The following is a 12173-nucleotide window of genomic DNA, read 5'->3' on the forward strand; positions in this document are numbered from 1 at the left end:
GTGAGATACCAAGTACAAGTACATCCAAAGCTAATGGGGAGAATTCTAATGTAAATGGCAAAAAGGATGGTCAAAGTAATCAGGTGGAGACTAGGCTGAATAATGCAGATATGGAACAAACAAATGTGGATAACACTACTCAAGTTTCCATACAAGGTCAGCAAATAGATCAGGAAGTTATGCCAGGCATTACTCAGGAAGAAGAAATTCATTACTCATGGGCTGATAAGGTGGAGGAAAAGGAACTGAATACAGGAGAAAGGCAACAGGAAGATGGAGAACAAGGTAATACTGATGGAGACTCTAGTAAAAAGGACAGTGTGGAAGAATCATTTGAAGGAAATCATGGTGGCACCAATACAGCAGAAAAGGGAACAAGTTTGAGGCAAGTAGAGGTTCCAGACAAAGAGGAGGTGCAAAAATAAGAAGTTTATCCTGATCATGATGAACATGTGGCTGTTGATGATACAGGATTAGATGGATTAAAAGAGGCTACAGAGGGTTCTCCCTCAGTGATAATTCATAATCCTGTGCAAAGAGAAGGAAAAGTGCAGGAAATTGTGCAATTAATAGAGGCAACAGCTGTAGATTCCACAAGTGACAAGATGAACGAGCAGATGTATGTGGAGCAAGATGCAGATCCACCAAATCATTCTTCCTCAGAAAAGGCAATGGTGATTTCACATACTGAGCATCAACAGGTGACATTTTGTAGAAAGTCTTCCCCAGTCAAAGAGCTACATGACCTGATCTCTCATAATATAGATGTCTTGAAAGTAGAGGAGGATGTCAGAGATCTCCATAAAGAAGACAAGGAGGAGAATATTAAGCAAAATAAGGAAAACATTCTTAAACAGGCTGATATATCTCCTAATAGCAAGTCTAACAATAAGGGTCAGAAGAAAGGCAAGAAGAATGCTATTGACAAGCAAATTCCACTCAGGGTGGTACCAAAGAGGAATGCTACTAAATCTAATGTTAAATGATGTTAAAATAATTCATTTGGAACATTAGGTCAGTGAAAACACAAATAGCCTTTCATAGGTTACAAATGTTAAACAGACATCACAAATTCTTTTTGATTGCTCTCATGGAACCATTTCAACATATCAGGACAATAAACCATTATAGGAGGAGGTTGGGCATGTGCTTAGCTATTGCCAAATCGTAATGGTAAAATCGGTACTTTGTGGTGATAATATAGATGTAGAAGTTACGAGGGATTCCCCTCAGTTGATTACTTTGAAGCGTTTTTTACAAGATTTGAATCAGCATCTTATTACTACTTTAGTATATGCTAAATGTAGTGCTTCTGAAAGGCTAGAGTTGTGGGAGGATATCTATCATCTTTCCAATACCTTATCTTGTTCCTGGTTAATAGGAGGAGACTTCAATGTGGTTCTGAATGATGAAGAAAAGATAGGGGTAATCCTATTCAACCTCAGGATATAGAAGACTTTGCTTTTCGCATAAACTCCTGTGATCTTGAAGAGGTAAAATTTAAGGGAAGTCCCTTCACTTGGTGGAATGGAAGAGCAGATGAAGCATGTATTTTTGAGAGATTGGATAGGATGTTGGTGAATTCACTGCTTCTGGACAACTTCGGAAATATTGAAGTGGAACATCTTGCAAGAACTGGATCAGATCATGCTCCACTTTTGTGTACCTATGGTGATAAGCATCAGAATCAGCTCAGACCTTTTAAATTTCTATCATTTTGGATAGAACATGCATCTTTCCTGGATACAGTCAGGCTGAATTGGTCCACTTGGGAGCATGAGGATCCTTTCATAAACTTCAAAAGCAAGATGAAAAAGCTGAAAGGAGTGTTATCCAAATGGAGCAGGGAAGTGTTTGGTGATATATTCAAGCAGCTGATCATAAGGGAGGAAATAGTGAGATTAAAGGAAGAGTTGTTTGAAGAAAATCCAAGCCAAGTAAATAGATGGTTTTGCAGAAAGCTCAGACTGAGACTAAAAGATATTTGCATTATGAAGAAGAGTATTGGAGACAAAAATCAGGCCTGGATTGGTTTGTAGATGGAGACAAAAATACTAGATTTTTCCATAATCTAGTAAAGGGAAGAAGGAGGAAACTGCAGATCAAAAGAATTCAAAATTCAGATGGTTCATGGATTGAGGATGATGACCAAATGGTAGATGAGGCTGTGCACTTTTATTCTCAACAATTTTCACCAGAAGAGTTAATTGGAGATGAAAATTTATTTTCACACATTCGTGTTTTGATTGATCAAAATAGAAATGATCTACTATGTCAAATGCCTAGTGTTGATGAAGTCAAAAAAGCTGTTTTCAACCTTAGCGGATCAAGTGCTAGTGGACCTGATGGTTTTCCTGGAATTTTCTATCAGGCATGTTGGGATATTATTAGTTTGGATGTATACAAGATGGTGGTGGCTTTCTTTCAGGGTCAAACTCTTCCAAAGTCAGTTACTCACACAAATCTTGTTCTACTACCAAAGAAGGAGTTGGTTCAAAGTTACTCAGACTTAAGGCCTATAAGTTTAAGTAATTTTATCAACAAAGTGATGTCAAGAGTGGTTCATGATAGATTGGAAGCTGTGCTACCAGAGTTGATGTTATATCCCGTATTTCGTACATTGGGATAATCCGGGTTAACCGTGATAAGTTAAGAACAGGACTATTCCGGGGTACGAGATAAAGACTTTCGACCTCCGATTTTAATTTAAGGCGTAAGTTGCTTATGATTTATGGGCATGGAATACTAAGGAAAGTTTGGGGTTGAAAATGAATTATGGAAACTTAATATTCATGAATAAAAAGGGCATGTGGCCGTGCATGTGGGGGTGTGGGCCATAGTCCACATGTGTAATTATATAAGTAGTATGAGATGACTAATTAAATCATCTTCATCATTTATCACCTTAGAAAGTTCAAGAAATATGGAGAAAAGAAGGAGAAAGGCAATCGGCCTTGGGCTGGCCGAAACTGCCTCCAAACTATTGATCATGAAAAATTCTTTTCTTCTAGTTTTTCTACTAATTGGAAGGTCCTCGTTAACGTGGAGTAGTTGTTGGAGCAAGAAAACCGTTCGTTGTTGCCATGTACAAGCCTAGCCGAGTGAAGGAGTGGGGTGAAGAAGGTAAGGTTCAATCTTCATTTTCATATGCTATGCATGGTTTGTGTGTGTCGTGGAGTGTGGAAATGAATGGAATTCACGAAATTATGGTGTGTTGTCTTGGCCGTGTATATATGTAGTGTTGTGTAGGAATGATGAGTTAAGTTTATTTGGTATTGTAGTTGTTGTTGTTATGAATTATGTGATGAAAATGAAGGTTTGATGACTCAAATTGAAATTGTAATTGTTTGTGGGCTGATTTAGAACCTAAAGTGATTCTAATATAATTTCTTGCATTTATAAGAATAATGTTATTAAAGTGTGGTTTGTTGGTGGGGTTTGTGAATTTTGAAGAAAGAAATGTGTTGTTGTGGTTCCTGTTGGAATTGGGAAATTTCGGGTAAGGTAGTATAATGGTTGAGTTGTTTTGAATATTGTGCGGATTGTTGGAAGCATTCTTGAATCTTGTTCGAATGATCTCGGATTAGTATTTAAATACGTGAGCGTCGATGTTGACTTGAATGTATGTAGTTGAATTGAATATAAATGGAATGTCGTCGAATTATGTGGAAGAAGAGTTACTAATGTTAGAATGCATTTGAATTAATTATTGATGTTGTTTATATGGTTGTTGGTATTGTTCTTGAAGATTTGGCGAGTTGAATTCTCGGGGTTGTTGAATTTATAGGGGAAATGCTGCTCAAATTTCTGTAAATAAGGTGATAGCGTAGAATTGGATTCCTAAGTGCTTATGGCTAATGTTGATATCAAATGACGTTGTTGTAGATCTTGAGAAGCTGAGACGTAAGTTCGGATTAGCTTAGGAAGCGGACGAGGTATGTAAGGCTTACTCTTTCCTTCTTTTGGCATGCCTTAGACGTAAGTAAGATATGACATGATATGTGCTTTGGGGTAATTCCTTTCCTAAGTCCCGATGTATGTTTACGATTCTTATTTGTTTCTTAATGTTGACATTCTTTATATACGGTTGGACTATTGTCCTTAAGTTCTACGTATGATTGGGTTTCAAATGTTGCAAAAAGAATTTTGTTCTTAAAAGATCCTATGCCTAAAAATGTCCGTAACTTTCTTAGATAGAACCGGATTGCTTTGATATGTTCGCAAATGATTCTATAACGTATAATGACTTTAAATTTCATGGGCAGGCCCGGATTGGTTTGATGCATATCCGTGGTCCCCGAGAGTTTCCTTTGTACAGTCCTAACAACATTTTTTTGAAAAAGCTTAACATGATTACTATTTTAACTCTCGAGCAACACACACTACTTACTTATCCATTGAGTACGTAATGATGATTTATGTGCATATGGTTTCTCATTTTACTACTGCTCGTGCAAAGCTCAATACGTCTTTCAATCGAGTCCGGCCGGGACACGCATTCGTGCACATGTGGGTTTGCATTATTCACCGAGTCCCTCACTAGAGGGCCGGGACACGCTATGTATATATATATATATATATATATATATATATATATATATATATATGATGACATGATAACATGATTTTACTTATCGAGTCCCTCACTAGAGGGCCGGGACACGCTATATGTTCATGCATATGATGACTTTACCTACCGAGTCCCTCACTAAAGGGCCGGGACACGCTATATGTTTATACTATGATCATATGACATTTGACATGCATGATATATGTTTTCAAAGGCAAGTCTTATGATTTTCCATATTCTTTACTTCAGTATGATCCAATTTTGGTCAAATTGTATTCCATGCTTTACATACTCGGTACATATTCATGCGACCCCTTTCTTCGGGGGTCGCGTTTCATGCCACGTAGGTACACCCAGATGAGTTGAAGATGTTAGTAGAAGATGTTCCAGCTGGATTGGCGAGCTCCATTTCCTCCCGGAGTGTTGCCGAGTCAGAGTGCTTTTGCTATGGTATCTGGAGTTATGTTAGAGACTTTGCAGACAGCGTCGTGTACATAAGATGTCAGTTTTGTAAGCGGCTATATAAGCCGATGTATTATTATGCATTGTGTTACAAGTTTCATATGTTACAGATTTTATTGGGTTTGAGAAAGATGAAAAGTTTGTTTCTTTTGAAAGCTTTCATTATGCGTTCATGTTAAGAGTTAAGGGCCCAGCATGATTATGAGTATAACGAGAGTCAGCGGGTTCGCTCGGCCCTAAATAAGGGTCGGGTGCCCATCATGCCCTATCGGAAATTAGGGTGTGACAGTTGATATCTATTAACCAAGCAGGTTTTGTACAAGGGAGATGCATTATTGAGAATGTGCTATTGGCACAAGAAATAGTGACAGACATCAGAAAAAGGGGTAAACCAGCAAATGTAGTGATCAAATTGGACATGGCAAAGGCCTATGATAGAGTATCTTGGTCATATTTGATAAAGGTACTCAGCAGAATGGGATTTGCTAGTCAATTCATTGACATTATTTGGAGCTTGATTGCAAATAACTGGTATTCCATCCTTTTCAATGGTCAGGCCAAAGGATTTTTCCATTCAACCGGGGTGTCAAACAAAGTGATCACTTTCACCGCACTCTGTTCATCTTATCGGCGAGGTGTTATCAAGAGCTCTAAATGCGAGAATTTGACAATGCTGAGTATGTGGGCTATGGCATGCCTAAATGGAGTCAAAATATCAATCACACTGGCTTATGCGAGATGATACTATAATATTTGCATGCAGAAGGGGAGTCATTGAAGAGAATTATGAAAGATGCGCAGGATTATGAGGCAATTTCAGGTCAGTTGATCAATAAAGGCAAGAGTGCCTTTTATATGCATCACAAGATTTACGGTGCAAATTTGTCTCGGCGGTGGAGCAGATTACAGGCTTTAAAAGGGATCAATTTCCATTAAAATACTTAGGATGCCCTATATTTCATTCAAGGAGGAAAAAGGTATATTACAATGACCTTATCAAGAATGTGAAAAACAAGCTGCAAAATTGGAAGGAGAATTGCTCTCTTTTAGTGGAAAAGCAGTTCTTATCAATAGTGTGCTTCAGAGTATTTCAATACACATCTTTGTCAGCTGTTGTTCCCACAAAATATACCATTAATGAGCTTCATAAAATCTTTTCAAGGTTTTCTTTGGAGTACTAAAGAAGAAGGTAAAAGCGAGGCATTGCCCTCTTGGGACAAGGTTTGTTTACCAAAAGAAGAAGGAGGATTAGGATTCAGATCTCTAGATGATGTGTCTAAGGCCCTTTTTGCCAAATTATGATCGAGATTTAGAACATCAAATACATTATGGTTAGCCTTCATGTGGAATAAATATTGCAAGAAGAAGAAGCCTACAGAAGTGCAGTGGAAAGGTGGATCACAAATGTGGAAAAGAATGCTAGAAGCAAGGGATCAGGTGGATCAACAGATATGGTGGGAACCTAGAAATGGAGCATGTGATGTATGGGAAGATAATTGGACTAAACTTGGTTCACTCAAACAGGTAATACCTCCAGATTTTCAGATTGACACCAGCATTGAAGAAGTATCATACTTTATGAATGCAGAAGGCTGGGATGTACAGAAATTGCATAACAAGCTGCCAAGTAATGTGTGTGATCATATCCTATAAGAGTTGAGTATAGTGGAGCATTCAGAGAAGAAAGATAAAGCCTGGTGGATGGCTAGTACTACGGGGAGATTTCAACGTAGGGAGTGCTTGGAATTTGCTCGGGGAAAAGGCTCAAACATCAGCTCACTTTCCAAAACTGTGGTTCAAAGGAGTTCCTTCAAAATATCATTCTTCCTTTGGAGATTGTGGAAGTTCAAAATACCAGTGGATGATGTACTAAAGAGAATGAATAGCAACATTGTATCTAGATGTAGATGCTGTCTGAACCCTCATCAGGAGGAGACAATTCAACATCTATTCCTAATAGGTGAATTTGCAGCAGAAATTTGGCAATATTACAATGCTGATGTGGGGATAATTTTTCCAAGGATTCAGATTCATCAGACAATAGTGCAATGGTGGTATATGCAAGGTCCTACAAAACTCAAGTCAGTTATGCAGGCTGCACCAGCATTCATATGCTGGCAATTATGGAAGAGAAGAAATACTATCATGCATGGGGGTAAGATGAATAAAATAAAGGTGATAAATGGGATCAACTACAATCTACAACAACTGGTGAAGACATTATATCCTTGGCTGAGAAATATTCCACATGATTGGCCTCACATGGTGAAATATTTGGAGGATTACAGGCCTAGAATAGGATATAAGATGGTGCAATGGAAGTTTCCTGATGCTGGCTGGTTCAAGTGCAATACAGATGGGGCCTCTGGTGGGTAATCCGGGGTTGAGTTCAGGCTTTCTGCATTAGAGATGAGGTTGAAAACCGATATATCTTCAAAGGGCAAGAAAATAGTGATACAACTAACATCACATTGAGAATCGTAGCTATATTGGATGGAATTGAGTTACGTATTAAAAATGATCTGGTGCCTGTAGTGATTGAATCAGATTCTCTATCCATGATAAACATTATTCAAGGAATATGGGAGATTCCATGGAAGATCAGTATGGAAGTTAGTAAGATCAACTTTTGGAGGAACAAGGGACAAATGCAGTTTGCTCATACCCTTAGGGAAGGCAATGCACTTGCTGATTTTTTTAACTAACTTGGTTTTTGATTTTGCAGGTACAATTCATTTTCATTCATTTTCTGAGTTGCCAACAGGTGCAAACAAGATTCTTAATAGTGATAAGATGATGATGCCTAACTTCAGAAGCAAGAAATAGAGAACCAGACTGAATTCATATGCATCTGATCTCTGTATACATGCCAACAAGTGATGACACATGATTTAGTTTCACAAGGAAGTAAAGGTTCATGATAACAGTTTGATCAGATTGTTGTAGTCCTGGTTGGATGACTAAGGTCATCCTTGTTAGTGTGTGGTATTAACAGAAATGTTCATCCTACTAACAGGATCTCCTTAGTTACCTAATCCAGCTACAAACAGTCAACATAACCTCATGTGTAAGATTGATCGGAGATATTGGACAGCAAAGGACTGCAACCATGAGGAGCTTCATACCACACCTCTTCTTGAAAGATTTTCAGTGAGATTAGATACCATAGCACCTGGTGAGAGCTTGAGGTGACTGATAATGGCATCAATCCAAAGAAGGAGTGTTCTTGTTTGCAGTTTCTTCATTGTTACACTTGGCTATTCAAACAAGGCTTAGACTTTACTCTCATTTCCTAGGATAGAGTAGTATAGCTTTTTTCACCTTTCTTTCATTTTGTTCTGTAAATATCTTTGATTATTTTTTAATAAAATCCAACAGCATCAGGCTGATTGGTTTTGCTTAAAAAAAATAGTGATATTATTCTAAACAGCGTACAAGGCAACAATACTATCACACAAAGAGACATCTCAAGCTAGACTGGTTTCAAGAGACTTAAGAGTGTCTCAATGAGGCTAATATGGGGACATAGCCTAGCCTAGAAATTATCTTAAGTCAAATTGCTCACATTACAAGTCACACAATCAAAGGCAGTTACAAACAAAAGATCCAACAGTTCAAAAGGAATTGGGAAAAGACTCATAGAGGACACATGATACTCATCCTATATCAAGGAAAATGCTGATCAACACAATCAAAGCAATGTATACAAAGAAAAAAAAATGGACAATGCACGTATTGAAGCTTATCCTAAAACAGAGAAGGGAGGTAAGCTAAACTAACAAAGGAAAAGAATGATTTTTTTTTTTACTTAGATGACCTCAAACAAAACAAATATTTGGAACAGAGGGCATTTCAGGCCTAATTTGTTTCATAAGCCTTCAAAATTTCCCAAACAAGAAACACACATAAGACTGTATAAGCTTATAGGAAAAATTAAGCAAAAACATGTTTCAATTATTTAGACTTGACCAATTTCAGGATCTCAAAGACTCCCTAAATCACACATAAGATAAATTTATACTCCTATTGAACTATTAGGAAAAGTTAAGAATCATCCAAGGCATCTAATCTTCATTTTAGACTCTAACCTGCACTTATACAATTCTGAAACCTTAAAATCTTTAAACTAAATATCAAGTTTTAATAGTTTTATTGGTTAAAAGGGATTGCAAACTCTGTTTTTCTACTCAGAACCACACAAAACTTCCTCTTTTCCTCAAGCTTTAATGGTATCTCAATACGGGATTTCATAGTCTATTTTTTTGATCTATCTTGTTTGCTTAGGCTAGTTTAAAATTTTTATGAAAACAAATCATTCCATAATGACCTTAGTCACAAAAAATAGGTCCATATTCAATCAATAAGGGTAGAAAGAAATCATTTTTTAATATTCAGAATTAAACCTGATTTAGAAGTACATGTCTAGACTAAAAAGAGGTTCTAATTCTAAGAATATCGAATCAAAGCAAAGGAAGCCTGAAGTTACAGTCTAAAGCAGATTTGAAAACAATTTTAAGTGTTCTTATCAAGACCATTATAAATAACTAACCCTGAACCAAAATCATTAGCATTTACTAACTTAGAACCTAAATTTCCATCCTAAAAACTGCTTTCCTTTCTCATTTTTTTACTAAAACCACTAGCTTTGAACCTCATTTAACATTATTCAGCCTTAGCTATCAAGAATAGAACACATAACCATTCATTTTAAACAAAACAAACTATATCAGATTTAAAATAGGATCATTCTAACTAACAAATAGGATAGGTAGACATAGATAACTATTACAGAAAATGAAAAAAACTAGGATTGAAATGTGATGCTACCTTATTTTGAGGCAACCTAAAGATCAAAGGAAGATTGAATCACACTTCAAGCAATGATACCCCTTTCTATCCTCAAATTGCCTCTTTTTTTATACGTTTTTCTTCTCTCTTTTTCTATATTGCACTCTTTATATATATATATATATATATATATAAAAACTGTATAGTATATGAAACAAGCTTTTTTCAGGGAATTAGAAAATCTCCCCCTCTTCGTTAACCCCCCACCAATTTATAACCCCCAAATCTGTAGGAATCTTAGGACTAAAATAGAAGGACACCTGGCCCCAAATTTTCTCCCCAAATTCCCCATATTCGTACCCTATTCCCAATTCAAAATAATATCAGATAGGACAAAATGAAAAACTAACAAACTTGTAACCTAAAATCAGATAAAATTCATAAAAATCAGATAATACAAGGAATAGTATGCTTGCCAGTACACAATATCTCGTGGTACAATTCCAATGGTGCAATTATACCAATAAGATAAAATCCCCCAAATTCGAACACCCCTTGGTAATTTCGTGGAAATTACCCTAGGTTTTCTCACATAAGGGCATGTGGCGCACAAGATGGCTAGAGACTTAAGGTCCCACCCATGGCAACCATCATGCGTGGTCAGACCTGTGCAACATCCACAATACACGGCTCAACGACTGTAAATAGCTAAATAAAACCTGGTAATCACAAGAACACATGAGAGGACATAAAAGTCCTCTTAATTTTGGTTAAAAATGACAAAAAATTTGCCGTGAAATGCCACCAGAGGTGGTCAGAAACCTAGCTGCCATATCGCCTGAAAGAGAAATGGAGAAGGTCGGGGAAAGGAAATGAAACTGGGAGGGGGGTGGGGGGTTTGGAAGTTATTTTTAATAAACTTCCATCCCCCCTTATTTTAACATCCCCACCCTAAAGTTTTTAAACTATTTAAGTTAAACCCCCTCCCCCCTCCTAATTTTAAAACAATTAAAGACTATATATTATAAGTATGCGTATCACTAAGTAAGATAATTATTTAGGCTAATAAAAATTTAAAACTCGTAGATTCAAGATATTAGCTTTAAAACAAGCCTAATATCGACATAGTTCAGGAGAATATTCAAGAATGTGAAAAACGCGGTCAAAATGAGCCATAACTTAGACGTCATTTTTAATTACCAATTTTTCAAGTTAGACAGAGCGGGATATGTCTGATCTTTTCATATTATATTTGCGAAAGAAAATAACTCGTAATTTCTTATAATTGTTAATTTTTATAGGACTAATAATTAAAGTCAATTTTTGTAATTTTCTCGGGATTTTAAGATTTTTGATTTTTTAAGGGCATCCTTACTCCGTCTTGGACTCGGAAAATTTGAAAATTAAAATACACATTTTATGAGGTGAAAATTAGGTGTCAACAATTGCCTCTTCGAAGTTCAAGGATGACAAGGCCATCCTTGAACTACGAATTTGACAAACCTAATTTTTACCTAATAATAGAAATTACAGTTCTTTTTGTGCAAAATTTTGAAAGTATGGCCGGACCCCGATTTCTGGGCTTCTACATATCTTAGGCTACATGAGAATTCAGGCTGTTTGTAGTTATGACTCTTATGAGGACAGTGAAAAATAGGAATTTTCTTTAAACTACCCTAAGGTGTCTCGAGATAATTATAGGAATATGGCCAATCCTCGAAACTTGAGTAGCCTACATATCCCTGGCCTTGGGAATCAGGCCAATTGTAGTTCGGTTCGATAGCCTGAAAAGGAATATCCCTTTATGTGGGAATGCCTTTAGCTATTTCCGGTTGAAAATCTAAATCGGAGGCGGTTTTGAAAGGATTCATTAGGGTTTAGTTGCTTGAAGTGACATTCCAATCTTGGTGTAGAGAGCTTGACTCTCGTACACGACTTTTGACCGGTTGCCCAAGAAAAGTTCCACGTATGCTTCGCATGTTTTGAATCCGGCTTTTGCTTCCCTCTTCGTTAGCTTCTAGCTCGTTTCCAAATCTTTTGAGTCCTGCGCGTTAGTTTTTTGAAAACTTTGATTTCAATGTAGTCATACCTGAATGGTAATTTGCCATTTTGAAGTCATCCTCCAATATTACGTCCGTCTTTTCGCAAATGCTTGTTTGTCTTCTTTCTTTTCTCATGCGAGTGTGTGTTTTTCGTGTATATATATATATATATATTTTTTTTTTTAATTTGAAAAGATGATCTACTCTGGATAATAATCACGATACTTTGACCGGCTCTTTTTTTCATCATTTTCAGATGTTTCCATCGTTCAATGATAACTTCTGTTGGGATCTGGGTCGGGCTATACCAC

At 36.8% G+C, this 12173-nt stretch overlaps 1 protein-coding gene across 1 annotated transcript; it reads left to right on the forward strand.

The window, feature by feature from the left end:
• Positions 1-1170: 1170 nt before the first annotated feature.
• On the forward strand, positions 1171-6685 carry LOC132057811 (uncharacterized). The gene is made up of 7 exons (XM_059450412.1): positions 1171-1319; positions 1415-2031; positions 2076-2498; positions 5344-5495; positions 5589-5709; positions 5796-5852; positions 6369-6685. The coding sequence occupies exons 1-7, from the start codon at positions 1171-1173 to the stop codon at positions 6683-6685; spliced, it is 1836 nt and encodes a 611-aa protein (XP_059306395.1).
• The last annotated feature ends 5488 nt before the right edge of the window (positions 6686-12173 follow it).

This window comes from Lycium ferocissimum, chromosome 5 (genome assembly GCF_029784015.1).
Source record: "Lycium ferocissimum isolate CSIRO_LF1 chromosome 5, AGI_CSIRO_Lferr_CH_V1, whole genome shotgun sequence".
NCBI classification, from domain to species: domain Eukaryota; kingdom Viridiplantae; phylum Streptophyta; class Magnoliopsida; order Solanales; family Solanaceae; genus Lycium; species Lycium ferocissimum.

Bases quoted from the DNA above. Each gene is read 5' to 3' on its own strand.
- LOC132057811 (XM_059450412.1), top strand. From the start codon at position 1,171: ATGGTAAAATCGGTACTTTGTGGTGATAATATAGATGTAGAAGTTACG. The intron at 5,496-5,588 runs GTACTCAGCAGA...TTCAATGGTCAG, and splicing joins CTTGGTCATATTTGATAAAG to GCCAAAGGATTTTTCCATTC. The intron at 5,853-6,368 runs GTCAGTTGATCA...CATTATGGTTAG, and splicing joins GGATTATGAGGCAATTTCAG to CCTTCATGTGGAATAAATAT.